Below are 18,619 nucleotides of genomic sequence, written 5' to 3'. Positions count from 1 at the left end.
AAATGTGCTATCTCTTGCTTCCCATACCTGCACCACCAGTTTGCTTGAAATGCTTTCCCTTGCCTTTGGGGCCTGGCTAGCCCCTAAACCTTTTAAAAGCCCTAGAGTATACACTGTCTCTGCTGGGAAATCCTCCCTGATCCCCCGAGACTGTGCTGGTTCTCTCCAACATACTCACCACACTCTTAATTTTCTGTGTGGTCTACTGGCTCCTTCAGCTCACTATAAACCTAAGAACCTGGACTGAGTCTCATTCCTTCATTCCTTATTCCTTCATCTCTAGCACCTCACATACACAAGGTACCCAGTAAATGCTTTCAGGAGACATGTGGAATGAAGGACTCTATGACTAAGACAATAGAGACCAATTCTATGAATATGTCTGACCATCGGATAAGTAACTTACTCTTGTGCTTCAGTGGTGATGTAAATAACAAGACCAAGGAAGAGCCAGATAGGATGAACAGCCCATTCTTTTTACCTTGCACCAAATATCACACTGTACAAAAACTAAGCAGTAGAGAGTCAGAATGCTCATTTCTTGCTAACAACTGTGTTGGAGAGGAGGAAAAAAAGAATTCTTAACTATAACTTTAAACATGTGATTCAACAAAACATACTGCTACATACAACAACAGGGGCAGGGTGGGGAGAGAAATGCCACACAGCCTCCTTTGGGCCGGCATTGGCCATGAGCAGTCTCGCCCTATGAGCCAGCATCTCTGCAGGTGGGCTGGGGGTGAGACCCAACTGTGCAGAGGCTGCTACTCACAGAGGTGGGAAATGAGAGCCACTGCTCTTCTTGCTTCTGGCTAATTAAAGCTACCTGACTGTAACTAGGGTAAGGGAACTGGTGCTAAACGGATTCATTCCTCTACTTCTGGCCTCCAATTGGATCTGCTCAACATGGTACTAATCAAAGGAATAATTTACTTAATTGCATGAAACCACCCCCAGAGCTAACTTAGCACAATGGTTCTCCATTACCTCACCTCCTTGGTGCAGTGATGATGAGCTACTAACAGCGGCCTGGGTAACAGAGCTGAATTTCATGTGAGCGGGGGTCAGCGAGCTATGGACCACAGGCCAAATCCAGCCTTCTATCTGCTCTTGTGCAGCCCATGGGGTGAGGATGGTTTTTACATTTTTAAATGATTGAAAAATAACCAAAAGAAGCATACTATTCTGTGAAATGAAAATTACGTCAAATTCAAATCCCAGTGTCCTTAAAGTTTTATTGGCACACAGCCTGCCCATTGTCCATCTGTAGTTACTCTCACATCACAACAACAGAGTTGAGGAGTCGAGACAGAGGCCATATGGCCCACAAAGCCTAAAATGTTTACTATCTGGCCCTTTACAGAAAGTCTGCTGACCCCTGACTTAATGACTGGGATAGCCCAAGGACATCCAGAATGGCATTCTACAGCTGCTTGGGTCCCAAAGTATTTAAAAGTTATTTCACCAACAAGTTCATCTTTACAACCAAGTCCACTCAAAGAATATGCCTGATGTTTGAACTTCAAAATCGTGCCAGGAAGGCATCATAGAAGATATAGCTGAGAATTTCGTAAAGGCTCCTTTAGTTTGGAGGAATCACCTAAGATGGAAATATAAACTCTCTTTCACTACAACTTCCTCTCAGTTCAGAAAATCAAAGGCTTAGTGGAAGCCATGCACATCCCTGCCAACCTGATGGGGGAACCCAGTTTCTTGCAGGTCATTATGGTGGTTTCTCACAGAAGTCCACCCACAGAGTGGTTGCCCTCTAAGTGCTAGCTCCTGACTGGGGAATGTGGAGGGAAAGCCCTGGAAAGCTGTAGGTGTAGCTTCCTGAAGATAATCAATATTCCCTGAGATGTCCGACTCTCAGGGAATATTGATTCTACTGACCAAGCTGCTACCCATCTTTCTTTAAGGTAACCACTAAGACACAGGACTCTAAAATAAGCTTGAGGCCTTGTCAGATCACAGGCAGTGTTATCTTCCTCTCTAGAGAGGAAGATGCCCAGGAGCAGACTTTGTGTCAGCATAAACAGAAGTGTCAGGCAGGCCCAAGTCATGGAGCAAGAACCAGAGCACGGAGGGAGGGCTTCTCACAGTCCCTCTTCCCCACAACTCAAGATTTGCATAATCATGTTCCTTCTACTACAAACACAAAGATGTCTGGGTTCCCTTTATAGGCAGGCATCTCTTTTCAAGAAACAGGGGTGACATACACGATAACAAAGAAAATGAAACCAGAATCTGTGTCAGAGTCTAGAATTAACATGGCAGCAGGAAATGTGAAGATGGGAAGAAGCCACCTGGAAGGAATACTATTCCAACTGTTCCAACCAAAAAGTACAAAGAATGCACTCGGCATCTGCATTTGCTTTTTGGGCAGTGAAACAAAGGAGTGTCATTTCCCTGAGCTAGAACCTCCGTACAATGAGGTTTGACCTCTAGGTAGAATAGACATGTGATGTGAAGCAGGAGATCGGCTTAAAGGCAGTGCTTCCCATTCTGTCCCACACCACAGTATGTAGAGAATGTGCTCATATCTGATAGCACACTAGGGCAAGCAGACAAAACGTCAGCAGGTGGTCCCCTGGGGGACCGGAGCTAGTCAGGTGGCCTGGAGGGCTGAAGGCACACCATCTGATGTGAGTGAGGCAGCTCCAGCCTAAGGGGTTGACTGCAATCACCCAATGGCCAAGGAGCTCTGTATTCCTGTAGTTATGGCCTCCAAATCAGTCCGACCCTGACTCAACAAAGAGGCACTATCCTTGTATCCCCACCTCACTCATTCTGAAGATCATCGTGGTGAACTGATTTCTTGGAAAAGTAAAACTTCTGGTTTAGTGGATTTATTCTATACCCAAGGGCACACGGTGTGACATGGAAGGCGTCCCCTCTCACAGAGTCTCTCTCATGGAGGCTGGTATAAAAGGGCCTATTTTTTCAGGAACACCACCAAAAATGTGGACATGGTGAAATGAGGCAAACAAAGCATCAGAGAGAAATTCCAAACAGCAGGCTGTGCCAAAAGCACCAAGGAAAAATGGATTTTTGCGAGGGCAAATGCAGGCAGCAGGCCCAGGGGAACAAATGCGGTAACTCCTGAATGGGGCCATTTAGCTGATTTATAAAGGATCTCACCAGTGTCCCTTGCTGTGGGAGATTGATGTGCTCCTCCTTCTAAAGCTGTGGTCCATACGACTTGTTTTCTGGGGAACCAAGGAATCAACTCCAAGGATGTACATCCATTATTTTCAAACCTTAATTAACTGGAACCTAATTAGGACTTTTGAGGGCTCTCCCCCCCACCCTCACTCTGAAGGAAAACTTTTCTCTCTTAAGTCAGCATGGTGTAAATGGAGGAAAATTGAACAAAGAGTTCGCTATCTGGATTTCTTGCATATAAGCAACTCATTTAACCTTTGCGGGGCATCAGCTTTCCAATGTGTAAATTGTGAGAGACAATGAGATGTAGATACCTAAGGTTATTTTCAGTAATAAAATTCTGATTCTAAGATAAGCCAACAGATCAGTATCAATTAATAATCTGTGATCATTCTTCTACCTTGACTGCCATAGCCCTCCTACTGTAAAGTTGACATCACCTAACAGTGATCTTCTATAGTTTTACAGTTAGAGAGCATTTCTTATATTTGATCCAATCAAACACTGTAACAATCTGATAGGGTAAGATCTCTAAGATGTTATAACAAGCCTTCTCATTTGATGTGCTTGAAGCAGTAGTTAGTAAGTTATCATAGGAACCGGCTACAGAGGGGAATCAGAGCCATCTGGGTGGCTCAGTCTGTTAAGCATCTGACTTTTAGCTTTGGCTCAGGTCATGATCTCAGGATTTTGGGATTGAGCCCCTTGTTGGGCCCTGGTTAGCATGGAGTCTACTTGAGATTCTCTCTCTCCTTCTTCCTTTGCCTCCCCACCCCCGCTTGCACGTGTGTATAAATAAATAAACACATACATACATATATACATACAATCTTTAAAAAAAATAGAGGGGAATCATATACGAGAGATCTTTATATATAGCTAATCATTTACCTTAATTTATATAAATGTAAATTCATTTTTAAAAATGTAAAGCTTTTAAAGAGAGGACAATAATTAGATTTTTACATTTTTTCTGAATAAATTATATTCATAATTCATTATCTATAATTTATAGTTTCTCTTTAGTTTTAGAGAGAGAGAGAGAAAGGGAGAGAGAACTAGAGTGAACAGAAGGGGTTCCATCTCACAATCCTGAGATCATGACCAGAGCCAAAACTCAGAGTCGGATGCTTAACTGCTTGAGCCACCCAGGTGCCCCTATAGTTTTTGTTTCTTTAAAAGAGAGGGAGAACTTAGACATCTGTAAAGCCATCTGAGTACAGAATTCTTCCTGAATTTTATGATTTTTCCTCCTATTCTTTTATAGTTGTTACACCCAAACAGAATTTTTACAGATTCATTCTTATTGAATCTTTTCAAGCAATTTTAGTTTTCACAGAGATGACAGCTTCCTTTTTTATGCTCTTATTTGACCCGTGTACCTTCTTTGACTCAGCTAAACTGAATGATTATCTGATACACACAACTGCCCTGGTGGGAGCAGAGGTAGGCGGGAGCGGGAGGCAGCCTACGCAGCACGCCACCCACACTGGTCACTGCGTCCTGTGCAAGGAAGGACAAGCACTGGCTGAGGTGATCACAAGGCATCCAGGTAAAGAGTTCAAGAAGGCAGGAGGGGAAGCTTGTCAAGAACTTAGGAAGGAGGGCAGGGCTGGAGAGACAGATTTTGGTCACCTCAGCATCTAGTAAGTAGTAACAATCCTAAGAGGAGAGGAATTCATTCAGGAAGGGAGTGTGGATAGAGACAAAAAAAGAGGGTGGGGTAGACTCCAGGGAACGTGAACACTCACGGGGGACAGCGGAGGAAGAGGCATCTGCAAAGGGACCAGCAGGACATTGCTGGAGATGTATGGGGAGAAGCAGAGAACCAGGAGCTGAGCTTCCTAGGGCCAAACGCAGAACAAAGGTCCAGGAAGCAAGAACTGAGAAGCATTCTTGGATCTGATAAGAGGGCTGCCACTGCTGAGTAAGAACTGGGGTGTTCACGCCCCACAAAGGACTTCACTGAAGGAAGCAAAGGAGATGTCCTATCATCCCCTGTACCTTTTGGTCCCTTTTCTACTGGCCTTGCTGTCTTCTTCAGCAGCCACTCTTGGGCTGCCGGGGCCCAGGCCAGGGAAGCAGGAGCATGAGAGCTCCAGAAGACGCCCTGAGCCCCGCAAGCACATGTGGAACGACTAGCCACTTGCCCCAGTTACTGCTTATTCCCAGGCCCAGGGCAGCAAGCGTTTGCAGTGCCTGCTGAGAAGCATTACTGATGTTTATCACAAAAGCTAGGATGCAATGAAATCTTCAACTAGAAAGTTTTAAAACGAAGGTTTTGAGATCCCTCCAAGCTGGAAGGCTCAGACAAAGACACTCTGTGAGGTTACCCTCTTGCCAGTGGTCTCCATCAGCCAGGCCTGCTGCTCAACTCATTTTTCAATGCCCAGAGACTTCCCAACACAAACAGTGACCAGGCAGGGAGAGCAGGTTCTCGGGGGTTTGGGTAAGAAATAGAAATGAGAATTTCTGCACGATTTGGAACACAGGTCCTACTCTATAACATACTGACAACTAATGAGGAAAGGATTCCTAGGTCTTAAGAGCTGCTGCACATGGAAACGGACATGGAGATGTGACCAAGTTTGAGTGACAGCTACCTATGTCCCAGAGGGCCGCTGGCATGGCTGGGATACTGAAGAGCAAATGGTGCCATTGTGGACCATCATTTTCCGTAGCAGTCAACATTCTCCAATTTCCTCAGTTCTCTGCTTCTTCAAATACGAGTCCAGAATTTATAAACATAGGACTCTTTTTTGAAAGTAAGGGATAAAAAGAAATACTTTTTTTTTAAGCCTCATGATCAGATACTGGTCAACTACCTATAAATTTCCATGTTTTCTCCCTCCATTCAGAGGGATGTGAGGTAGAAACTGAGGTAAGACTCAGTCTGGCCAGGAAAGACAAGCTGGCGGTTCTGGTCACAAGGCCACCCACACAGACACCACCCTTTTGTCTTGGGTCCTGTCAGTGGGCCTCGTGTGCCTGTGAAGTTCAGAGGATGGATGGCAGTTAGTCTCTGTCTGCCTCAGAGAATGCTGTTTTAGTGCTGTGACTGGGGAAAGAAGAAGGGAAGATCCCAAGACTGCCATGTTGAACCTCATGCATGCTGGGTTCAAGCATAAGTCAAATCTGTTGGTTGCACCCAAAAAAAGAAGTGACTGACTTGATCCAGACGTAGTGCGCCGTCCACAAACCGTTGTTTGCGTAACTCCTTTGCAATTTTGTGGAGATTCAAGACAGCCCGGTGTACCTCCTCGCTGGTGTGCTCGGGGGAGATGGGGGGCAGCTCCTCCTCAGGGATTTTCTCGGTTGGGCTTTCAATCATGCTCTGTGCATGCTCGTAGCTCAGTTTTGTACAGGAGCGAATGATGGTCCGACCAAACCATTCACCAAGGATCTGCAAAGACAGATTATGAGGGAATTAAGAGGAGGATTTTTTTCCAGGCCTTTCTTTCATGCAACCATTCATCCATACCATTCTACAGAGATTGACCAAGCACTGACTCTGTGCTCAGAACGGTGGTAGGTTCCAGCTAGGCACGAAGACTGATCAGATGTGGCAGCTGCTGCCCTCAGGGGGCTCAGATTCTGAGGGATGGATTTAACAGGCATGGAGGTCGACAGAAGGTCTCCAAGCACACAGGTGGCACAGGCAAGGCCCAGCAGGAGGGAAACTCAAAGTGAAGGGCCTGCTGGAATGCCTTTTCATTACCTTGAGTGAGTAGTCATCAGTAGCAAAATTGGAAGAAACAGAAGGGACAGAGGGTAGATTCCAAAGGTGTGACATGTGGGGAATCTGTGGAGTTGGTAATGGGTCAGATGTGGGGTGAGGGAGAAAGTAGGGTCACTGGCAGAAACAGAGAACACAGATGAGAGAGGCAGGATGGAGGCAGAGAGAGAACAGTAATTCCAACTTAGTCTATTTGGGCCAGTTCTGTAAAGACAAAGGTCCAGAGCAGGGTTTCTCAGCCTCAGCAGTATTGTGTGGACTCATTCTTTGTTGTGGGGCCTAGCCTGTGTCCTGTAAAACGTTTGGTGATAATCCCTGGACTCCACCTGATAGATGCCAGTAGCCCCTCCCACAAAGCCAAGCTGACAACCAAAAATGTCACCAGACATTGCCAAACATCCCCTGGGGGAAACCTGGCCCAATCTGAGGCCCACTGGGCTCAAAACATACACCCGAGTTCAGTGGTGCTGTTTGCTGTGGTGGGATAACTGCTGATTTGTATTTTTTATCCTTTAAATTTCCCTATATCTTCTATAATGAGCATTTATTGCTGTTAAAACAGAAACAACACAAATGTCAAAATATTTTTGGGACTCCTGTGTCTGAGGTGCAGGGAAGAGGTCCAGATGGTGGGCTCTGTAGCAGGCAGCTGGGGTGTGGGCCTGGGGAGATGACTTATCTACAGGGGCGAAGTTGGTAGCCCCGGCCAGAGGCCCAACAAAGAAAGAAAGGGCAAGGGAGAGCCAAGGCTGCATTCTTTACCACCTTCTTAATTGGGGGGGGGGGGGGGGACAAAAAAAGAATCTGGAGAATGAAAACAGAAACCAAGAGAGCTCAAGGGATAGGAGAAAAATCAGAAGTGTCCAACGTTAGGGGAAAGGGGCTTTAAGAAAGTAGTACTCAGGGGCACCTGGGTGACTCAGTGGTTGAGCATCTGCCTTCAGCCCAGGGTGTGATTCTGGGGGCCTGGGATCGAGTCCTACATCGGGCTCCCTGCAGTGAGCCTGCTTCTCCCTCTGCCTGTGTCTCTGCCTCTCTGTGTGTCTCTCATGAATAAACAGAATTTTAACAACAACAACAAAAATACTCAAAAGCCACAACAGACACATACAGAGCACTTACAAGGAGACAAGACACTTCCCACAGGCTGCCGTCTCACTCAGGCAGCCACCCTATGACGTAGGTTTCATTATCTTCATTCTGAGGCACAGAGTAAGTAACCTGTCTGAGGTCACAGGCTGGAGAAGGGCACAGCCAGAAACTGAGACTGGGCTCTCAACCACTAGTGAGAGTCAAATGCCACTTGCATGTCAAGGAAGATAAAGAAAATGTCATTTAGCATTTGCTTATCGGTGATCTTAGGAAGACTTTGTAGGGGGAAGAGCATGGGGTGGGATGGGGTGGGAGCAGAGTCAGACTGCAAAGATTTCAGGCCCTGTGCTGTGAGTGGATTCGAGACATGTTGTCACACTGGTCCCTTCTACCCCCAGGGCAGCCAGAGCCTGCCTTCCATCAGTCTGGCGCACATAACCCCTGTGCCACACAAACAGTGGCATCTCCTCTGTGCGTCATGATGTGAAGGAGTCTGGGTTAAAGACAAGTGCATGGTTGGTGGAGGCAATGAGTGTGGATGACCGCTTCCAGGGGGCTGGCAGGTCAGAGGATTATGCTGGGTTTGTGGGGTGAGGGGAAGAAGCCAGTACAAAAGGAACGGGTCTCAGGCCAAGTAGAGGCACCCATCCGTGAGAGAGGCAGCTGTGGCGGGAAGACGTGGGGAGGCGAGAGCACTCACATAGGCTAGCCCCACTCTCTGGGGTGGGAGGCAAAGGATGAGGGCGCGAAGTGGGGCTCAAAGGCATGAGCAAGTGGAAAAGCTCTGAGATAAATACTGTGGGGGATGGATTCATGGGCAAGGAAACGCCAACATACTGAGAGGCAGCAGAGGCTCGGGAGGAGGGAGAGAGGTCTAATGAGCAGTAGAACCTCTCAACCTGGGCTGCAAACATCCCCTCTGCCTTCCTTTCCACAGGCCAAACCATTCTGTTCACAACCTCAGAAATGTGCTTCCTGAAAAAAAGCCATCTGAAGGATCCCTGGGTGTTTCCAGGGGGAAGGAGAGAGCCCAGCCCAGAGGAGCTGTCCACGCCACAGAGCCTCTATGGAACATGGCTAGCTACCACCCTGGAGGGCGCGAGAGACCCCTCTGCTCCCCTAACTTTCCCCTGAAGGAAGAACCAATACTCTTAAAATGGCAGCCAAGAAGTACAGGAAGAGAATGGTAGAAACTACTCTTATTTTCCTTTGAATCAGTGCAAAGAGCCTCATTATAGAGTCTTGGATCTGTAATATCAGACCTTAATTTTTATTTAAAAACAAACAAACAAACAAACAAACAACTCTTAAACTACACTTCCTGGATTATTCCAAAAACCACACCTACCCAAAAATATAAGTGATTCAAATACTGTGCTCATGACTCTTCTGCTGCAGCAAGTAGGTCCTGAATTTGGCTCTCAGCAGGTCCGTGTGTGTGCTGAATGCAAGAGAAATTATAAAGCCAATTCGAGGTATCGTCCAACAGTCCCGGTGGGGAAGGAGTGCGTGCAGGTCTCCAGAAGAGCCCCTTTCAAGGTCAGCCCATGCTTGTCCTTCTATTACATCCACTTCCTGAAAACTCCCCACTAATGGAGTTGCTCCAAGCTACTCTAGAATGACAGGGCCACGACCTATTCATTCCTGTGGTCACAAAGATTTCCCCTGGAGATTTAGCTTGTTTCCTTTTCTCCGTTTCACTCCAAACCCAGTCAACCCTCCTCCTTCTATGTGTCCACATTTTGTTTGCCAGGCTGTCTTTAGCGTGCTTGGGGGGAAACTTTCCTTTCCATTCGATTCCACACCTCTCTTGCACACTCCTTACAAGTGGTTCCACAGATTCCCTCAGGTATCTGAGTCACACGATATCTGGCCTCCTGGGGTCTGTGTCCCTTTTTTCAGAGGATACAGGAAACCACAGCACATTTACATGGGGGACTACCACACACAGGTGAGTCAGACCTCCACCACCCTGACAGGGCATCTATTTTCATATAACTAGTGGGTTCGAGAACTGCTCTAAAAATCTAATGAAAGCCCCGGGTCCTCTCCTTTGAAATAATTATGCATAAAATTTTGCAGTAAGTTCTACAAGGTTCCTAGACACTCTGCCAACCCTAAGCCTGTATGTCCTTGCTCTAAACAGAGCTTTGTTTCTCCTTCAAAACCCTCTCATTATAGTGCTGAGTGCTGACTAGAGGCCACTTTTCATCTTCGGAGTTCTTAAAATTTATTACCTGTAACTTGGCAAAATCAGAAGTCTACCATTCCTTACCAAAGCCTGAGAACAACACACATTGGCTGCACTACCTCAGTCAGTTTGAGCCAGTTTTTCCCTAATGGGCACCTCTCTGCTCTTTTAGCTGTTTCCTTATCAATGATGGGCAGCCTTCTTACCAGCACACATGAACACCACCAAATCTGAGACTATGGTGCTGACGAGAAGTTTCCTAGAGTGCCCTCACCTTCCTGGAGCACCCTCTCCCCTTCATGCTGCATCCTAGGAAATCTGCACCAGCCTTCTTTCTGAATATACACAAAGGGCTGTAGAGGAAGCTCTGAAGAGCCATTGAGAACTTTCTGGCTCAGTGACAGTGGCCTCAGGCAGCAGGATCTATCCTGCTTTAACACCATCCATGGACTGTGGGAAAATCATACCTGATATGATACACAGACCTAAAAAATTCTTAGGCTGGGGGTACCTGGGTGGCTTAGTCAGTTAAGCATCCAACTCTTGGCTTCAGCTCAGGTCATGATTTCAGGATGGAGACTGAGCCCTGGGTCGGGCTCCACGCTCAGTGCCAAGTTTGTTTGAGATTCTCTCCCTCTCCCATCCCCCTGCCCATCCCCCTGTGAGCGTACACAGATGCACACACTCTCTCTCAATAAACAAACCAACCAACAAACAAAACCTTTAAAAAAAAGCTCTAGGTCAGGAAAACATGAGGGAGGCAGCAGAGAAGCAAGAATGCCCAACCCTGCTTTACAGACAAGGGCAGCAGGAAAGCAAAGATCCAAGTTGGGGGTGGGGGTGAGGTTCCCAGGGGCAGCATGCCTTGCAGCATGGGAGAAAGGTTTCTTTGGATGGAACACCTCATTAATTTCCAATTTGGAAACTGTCTTCACATCAACGCCCTGTCCAAAACCAGGGCCAGTGGCAGAAGACAAAAGGACAAAGAGTTTTTCATGGAAAAAGTAAAAAAGCCACGAGGAGCTTCACAAACAAAACCCTTCAGAAAGAAGATCATGTCCTTCTTTCCTCTGCTTTAATCACGGGATTTGGGTCACTCCCTTTCTGCAGGCGGCAGGTTTCCTGCATACACTCTAGGGCACTACTGTTTACAAGTCAGATTAAATGCCATGCCAACAGCCACTGAAGGCTCACGGCTAAAAGGTTAGAAAGAAGCAAACGATGTATATACCTCGAGACCTACTTTCTGGTACCAGGTAGGCCAGGAAACCGCACAGCACTTGAGAGCCCCTGGCCCTGTCTTGTTGCAGAGTGTTCTCACACCTACTACCTTTTAGAATCTCTTAAACACACTGTTCAGCCCATTTTACAGTTGAGAAAATAGACTGGCGGTTTGTGAAAACTCACACAAGCTCCTCAGTGGCAGACAAGACTGGATCTGCGTCTAAATATGTAAGATTAAAAATTTAGTGTTATGTGATTTTTTTTTTTTTAAGATTTTACTTATTTGAGAGAGAGAGAGAGAGAGAGAATGTGTGAGCACAAGCAGGTGGGTGGGGGGTGCAGAGGGAGAGAGAGAAGCAGTCTCCTGGCTGACTAGGGAGCCCAATATGGGGCTGGATCCCAGGACCCTGAGATCGTGACCTGATCTGAAGGCAGACACTGAACCGACTGAGCCACCCAGGTGCTCCAGTGTTATATTTGTTATACCTCAGCTGAATATATTTCAGCTGAGATGGACAGTGAGGTAAAGGAAACAAGGTATACCTCAAATACATATCAATTTTCTATATTTTACAGATAGAAAATTGTGAGGAAACATATCCTTTGAAAACTGTCCATTTCCATTCAAGTGTATTTTAAGATTTATTTTGAAAAAAAAGGTCAGGGCAGCCCAGGTGGCTCAGCAGTTTAGCGCCGCCTTCAGCTCAGGGCGTGATCCTGGAGACCTAGGATCGAGTCCCACGTCAGGCTCCCTGTATGGAGCCTGCTTCTCCCTCTGCCTGTGTCTCTGCCTCTCTCTCTGTGTCCTCTCTGTGTATTCTCATGAATAAATAAATAAAATCTTTAAAAAAAAGTCTTTAGAAAAAAAGAAAAAAAAGGTTAGTGCCTCCCTTATAAGAAAGAAATCTCTGATTCAAAAAACTGCTAATGGAGTTAATTTGTAATTTGAAGGAAATTGATGCAAAATTACTCCTGCAGCAACTCTGGGCTTCTGCACGTAAAATATTTGGTTCAAAAAACTTATCAGGAAGAAGCATTTTTCCTGACTGGAACAAAAGCAGGCTGTTTGGGGTGGCCAGCAGTGGGGGTGGGGCAGATTTCTTGCCACTCCTCACACCTCTGAACACGAGGCAGTCATGGGGTGGGCGCTGGGGGCAGCACAGCACGAGGCGAGAGACGTCAAAGGTGCCAAGGACATTTCAGAAAAGGAACTGGGCAGAAAGAGGGACTTCAAGACAGCTGGAGGGGCAGACAGTGAGCCGTCTGTGATAGAAGGTGCTAGTGACTGCAGTGGGCACAGGCAGCAGGGTGGGTGGCAGCTGGCTGAGGAGCAAGCAGGGGCGGGTGGGGGGGGCTCCTCTGCTAGGCCCACTGTGACTGGGTGAGGCCCGGGTCACTTCTTAAGGAATGAGGAAGGCCATGGTAGGATTCAAGCGTAAATTACAGCTGGAAGCACAGTCAGCAGGACACCTCATTTAGACCTAGCTAGGCCTTCTCCTATGGTGTGGAGAGGCTCTGAAGTCGCTCTGGGCCCACCAGAGACCTTTGCCAACAGTGCTGAGGAAGAAGGATGGGCAGCAGAGGGCTATGAGTCTGCCAGCCTGTTTCAGTTTATAAGGCAGTTTGTTCATGGGCTAGACTTTCCTGGAAGTTTATAGAAAACAAGCCCAAGTAAACTGTGCCCTCTCCTACTGTCTCAAGCCACCTGCCACCAGCCTCGTCTGTTGATCCCAGACTATAACTGGGCCCCTTCCTACCCTGATAGGGAGGCAGTTGTCTAGACTTCTAAGCCTAAGAGGAGGGAAACAAGGGAACTTCCTCAAGGGTTTGCCTCGCAAACCTAGGAAATGGCAGGAACGTGAGAAGAGCTTGCAGGCCCGGATGTGGTGAGCAGACAAGAATTCCATTCCTATGACAGACGATGAGGGCACCATGCCTGAGCAGTCCTTGAAAAGTGTTCTCTTCACCTCAGACAGTTGCATGGGGCTGGGAGGCCCATGGGCTGTGTGGGAAGAAAGCTGGAGGTGGAAGGAGGGAGGCTTCGGAGGACTGGGTTCAGACCGACCCAGGAAACACAAAATGACGAACTTCTCAAGCCGCTGATGTTCGTTCATTCAACCCCACCCTTTCAACAAGGCCAGCCTGGCCCGTCTGTCAAAAACAGAGGTCCTTTCAAAGATGCCAACCACAGTGGCCCTAACCCGGGGGCCCAAGTCTTTAGATTTAAATCAAATATACCATTACTAACATCAAAATGCAGGAGATGAACTGATTAAGAATACTTTTTAGCTCTTTGCATGACTGCCTTATAAATGATAAATGTCTTTTATCTTTTATTTCTTGAAAATATTTTGTTCTGAATTCTTATGTTCGTCCCAAGGATTCACAGCAAAGCCTGTGCTCAAAATGTAGCCTGCTGCTACCCTGAAGTGACCTTAGGTGAGCCTCTAATTGCTCAGGGCCTTCATTAGCAAACTGGGACATGAGACAACCACCCCCGCCCCCCGCCTGCCCCAAACAGCACAGTTTTTCCAGAGGCTCCTTTGGTCCTGGGTTGTTTCTACAGGCCTGACATAAAACAATTCTGCCCCTGCCTCTGCTAAGGATTAAAGGTGGATATTCGGGAAACTTTTCTATTATTCTCAGAATCAGCCTTGGAAGCCACTATCTCTCACCGGGAGCTACTGACTCCCACCACAGAGTCTAAGGATAAAATACAAAACCCAACAATGCGTTTCTTTATTAGTAACTGAGGCCTCAAGTGACAGGACATGTGCATAAGCCTCGGCTCTGCGGGCTGCAGATGCCACAATGGCCTGGACGACATATCATTTTCATGTTTCAAGTGTCACAGGATACCCGCAGAGGGCGGCTGGGGTGGCAGGGTGAGCAAGGGGGACGGTGGGGGTGACAGCCTGTGGAGGGGTGTGTGTGCGGGAGCAGGCGGCGTGGCTTTGCCAATGACCTGAGCCAGGTGAAGCTCTCCTCGGCTCCCAGGACACAGCTCAGGAGTGCCAAGGAGGCTGCTGTAGATGAAGGCGTCTCACCCAGGGGACACCAGTCCAAGTGAGCAGGCCAAAAAAAAGAGCTGTGGAAACAGGTATGCAGTTCACTTTATGAGATCATTTTTGAGCGTACCTGGCAGTGTGCTGTGTGGGGAGGAGATTAAAGAATGAAGAGTGGACTGGGTGACGGGCACTGGGCGGGGGCACTTGGCGGGATGAGCACTGGGTGTTATGCTATGTGTTGGCAAATTGAACTCCAATAAATAATAAAAATAAAGGTTAAAAAAAAGAATGAAGAGTGGGCTCTGTTTACAAGGATGTTAAAATCAAGGACAACAGATCTGTGCACAAATGGCTTTTGAGCATCGCAGACGCTGCTGGGGTGGAGAGATGGGAGGATGGATTCTGAGGAAAGGTTGGGGGGGGGTCCCCAGGTCTGAGCACTTTCCCAGACATCAGTAGGTGCCCCCACTCTTCACGCCCTCTGGGCCAAGAGTGCTGGGGGGTCCTCTCCTCCTACTGAGGGCTAATCCCTGACCTGAGGTTTAGGTCTTGAGCCTCCCAGTCCTTTGACCTGGCTCCAAAAATCTGTTCCTTCTTTCCTCATTTTCAACTTCTCCTTTTCTGTTCTCCTTCTCATATAGCCTTACAAACATATTTTAAGATCTCTTATCTGGTTACTAAACAAACAAACAAAAACACCAGGAAAAAAATCTCAAAGTAATTCTCTCTTTTCTCTCACTACGGTGGTTAATATGCATTAATTGTAGAAAACTAAAAAACCTACAGGTGGGAAGTGGAGAAGAAAAAGAAATCCCCTATAAATGTACCATTAGGAGATAACTACTATTTTGGTGACTTAATTCCTGTATCTTCAATACCTTGTGTCATATCTGAACAGAGGACATATTCAATGAGTCGTTACCAAATGAATGGATGAAGGATTAATAATGGCTTCGTGGAAGAAGTGGCACTTTAGATGGACCTCAGAGGTAAGCAGGACTGGTATTGGTAGAGATGAGGGGAAGGATAAGTTACAAAGAGGGGCAAGCATATGCAAGGTCTCAGGAGTGAGGCAATTTTTTGAGGCCAGAGAAACTCTTCAGTTGCAAGAATAGCAGCTGAGGAACCTGGAGGATGAGCAGCAGACGGTCCCAGCATGGTGGAAGAGTTCGTGGACGTCTTTGCACATCATGCTCTGGAGATTGGACTTCTGTGGGTAATGCACCACCATGTTGTGAGAGGAGGCTGAGCAACAGAGTGATGGGACCAGATTCACTTTCTGGAAGGTCATCTAACAGCACTGGGTAAATAGAATGGAGAGCCATGAACAGTCTCTATTGGCATCCCAGGGGAGGATGGAAGGGACCTGAGCAGGGGTGGTGACTGTGGGAACAGAAGAAAGATGACTGACTGGAGACATTTTGTGAAGGGAGAGCCGTTAGCACTTAGAATGGATGTGGCACCCAGGTTGGAATGGGCACGTGTTTCACTGCCTGAAGAGAAGGGAAAGGATGAGGGAGGCAGAGAGGACCGTGACTCTCTGAATGGGGGGCTTCACCAGATCAAGCAGCCAGTCCCTCCGGTTCTCATGGAGAATTGAAAGTCACCTGGGGAAAGGGTGGATCTTGAGGGAAGAGGAGCGCACGGCACAGTGGAAGGCTGGAGCCACCAATAAAGGTTAGAAGCAGCTGTGTTAGTAATAAATAAAAGGATTCCTAAGTAGCAGCCTGAACTGGTGGACACCACTGTTCTCCATGCATCAGGCAGGGCCTGGACAGATTTCCCTAGAACTCCTGGGAATGGGCAGAGACCTGAGGCACGTTCTAAGTTTGGGAATGGGCAGTTTGGGAAGTCTGACCTCCACTGGAGTGGAGTCGTGGAAGCTGGGGTGGGGAGCTGCTACCTAATGGAGATGGTAGTTTTATACTAAGAGCCAGCTTTTCCCATGTGAGCAAAGGGGCTCCAGGAAGTGAGAAGAGACTCTAGTCCCAAGACGAATATAGTCTCTGCATTTCTAGCAGAGAAGACAGGGAGAAAATAACAGGAAAAAAAAATCCCACTAAAGACTTTTTAGATTTTATCCTGAATGAGAGACTGGAGAGTTTCTGAAAAGGAAAGACAAGCCCTAATGTCTGATGTAGAAAGATCGCTCTGAAAAAAAAAAAAAAAAAAAAGATTGCTCTGACTGCTGTGTCAAGAGAAGAGGAAGTGGGATAGAAGCGAGAACAGTTTAGGAGGCCAGTGCGGTCCAGGTGGGGGATGGCAACGTGGCCTCCGGTGACAGTGCTTGCAGCACTAAGGAAGGGGGGCAGGTTCTGGAGGCAGTTAGAAGGCAAAGCTGAGGTGATTTATTGGTTGACTGGATGTGAGGGGTAAGAGAAAGACCAAAGTCAATAATGACCTTCTGGGTTTTGGCCTACATAAATGGCTGAAATGAGGCTGCCCTTGATTGAAGTTGAAATAAGCAACTTCTAGAACATGCTCCCTCATCTGGTTCTCTGAGCCAGATGGCACATGGCAGGGATGTGGTGGCAGATGCAAGTTGTGGATCGCTACTGTCATTGTGACACTCTTCCTTTATTATTCTGACCTTTGACCCTGAGGTTTCATGGTTCTACACTCTAAGGACTCAGTAACCGAGTCCGATTACTGCTTATGACCTCTTTAAAGCATCACACTGGTGTGTTTATAAAGGTGACTTCGAATGAAAAGGTCTCTGATGAGCGGGGGACAAGGACACGGCATTGTTTTGCAGGGCCTTAGTGCCGGGTGAGCAGAAGTGCTGGAGGTGTTCGGAACATCAGGTCACTGGCTCACATGGTCAAAGTGGATTTCATGGTACCAGAACTGGATCTTACAAAGCACAAGATGTAACTGGGTTTGTTTTCTCTCATGACAATGTAAATATCTAAATCAGAGAACAATGCTCTCACCAGCAATATGTAAGAAATGTGCCCAAAACAGACCCTTCAGAGTTTACTGATCTAAAAATCTGGGCACTGGCTTAATGAAACCATATACGACCAGGAGTTTCTAGTGGCTCCTTTAAAAAAAATCTAGTGGGTGTTTTTAAAAAGTTGGAACGGCCTTTCTATAGTTGGTCATGTCTGCTCCAGAAAGTAAGACATTCTAGTAGACTAAGGAAAAATGCAAAACTTTCTCCGCGTCAACTCCAGGTGAGATTGAGGCCATGCTGCAGTAGTAGGAGTGGCTCGCTGCTGGTGGCTCTGCTCTGGCTCCTTCTAAGTCCAAGCCATTACCCTGGAGAAGCCACTACCACATACAAACCTGGCCTCCCTGGCCTCAGGCTTTGGCCTCTCTCCTTCTCAATGGCCTCCTCTGGCTCCCTAACCCTCCTGCCTGCTCCCTGGCCACCCCCACCCCCATCCCGCCCATGCCCGCTTAATTCAGACTTTCCTTGCCAGGGTCCTGAACAAGCCCCACCACTTGGACTTGAGTCTGGCATCTGACCTCTCGTTTCATGCATCTTGGCTGTGAGTAAGAGATACTCCTGTGAAACTACATCTCAGGACAACCAACCAACCAGGCCTACCCACCACGTGGTCCCTTGGTCTGTGCAGGGTGCGGCCAGTGGGTCTTGCTCCTTGGCGGTCCCTAGTCCAAATCCTTGTGCTTCCTATTTGGCTTGGTTTGATGGAGGCCCGGCATGCCCTCCTGGACCCTGTGCCTATTTCACACCTGCTCTCCAGGCCTCACATGCCAGAAGGCTTGCTCACTCGACACTGCCTCCAACAGAAACCTTAAAGACCAATGGAGTTTTCAGAGTTTGCCTCTTTCGAGTGCTTCTTTTATGACCCTCATATTTTAGTAGCTCATTAGATCAGGCAGCTTTTTATTTCTTGGGTTTGATGCTGGCAGGCATAATTCAGATTCAAAGTTCTTTTCTGTTGACTCAAGTCAGTTTTCTTCTATGGGCTTTTATTTTCTATTTAAACTTTTGCAAAAATAAGCATTTATAAAAATATAAAACTAATACATGTTTTCAAAAAACATTAGAAAATACAAAAAAGTAGAAAAAATTACTCATACTCTTACAACCCAAATACAACCACTATTGGCATTCTATTTTATTTCCTTCAGGTCTTTTTCCATTCATTTTTTTCCCCATGCATGTTCCCACCCCCACCCAAAATATGATTGCTAGCATACTGTCTTCACAATTCCTTCTTTGTATCTCACATA

General features: G+C 47.0%; 1 protein-coding gene across 10 annotated transcripts in view; it reads right to left on the bottom strand.

The window, feature by feature from the left end:
- Positions 1-18,619, bottom strand: part of DIS3L2 (DIS3 like 3'-5' exoribonuclease 2) — a 346,723-nt gene that overhangs the window by 70,919 nt on the left and 257,185 nt on the right. For all 10 annotated transcript variants that reach the window (XR_012016729.1, XM_072796677.1, XM_072796673.1 and 7 more), the window contains one exon: positions 6,335-6,568. Coding sequence is in view for 9 of the 10 variants with exons in the window: in XM_072796677.1 (XP_072652778.1) it covers positions 6,335-6,568 (234 nt within the window). In the remaining variant the exon portion in view is untranslated. The remainder of the gene's footprint in view (positions 1-6,334; positions 6,569-18,619) is intronic.

Source organism: Canis lupus, chromosome 24, assembly GCF_048164855.1.
Source record: "Canis lupus baileyi chromosome 24, mCanLup2.hap1, whole genome shotgun sequence".
Taxonomy (NCBI): domain Eukaryota; kingdom Metazoa; phylum Chordata; class Mammalia; order Carnivora; family Canidae; genus Canis; species Canis lupus.
Note: the sequence above shows the minus strand (reverse complement) of the source record. Positions and strands in the feature narration are given on the sequence as shown.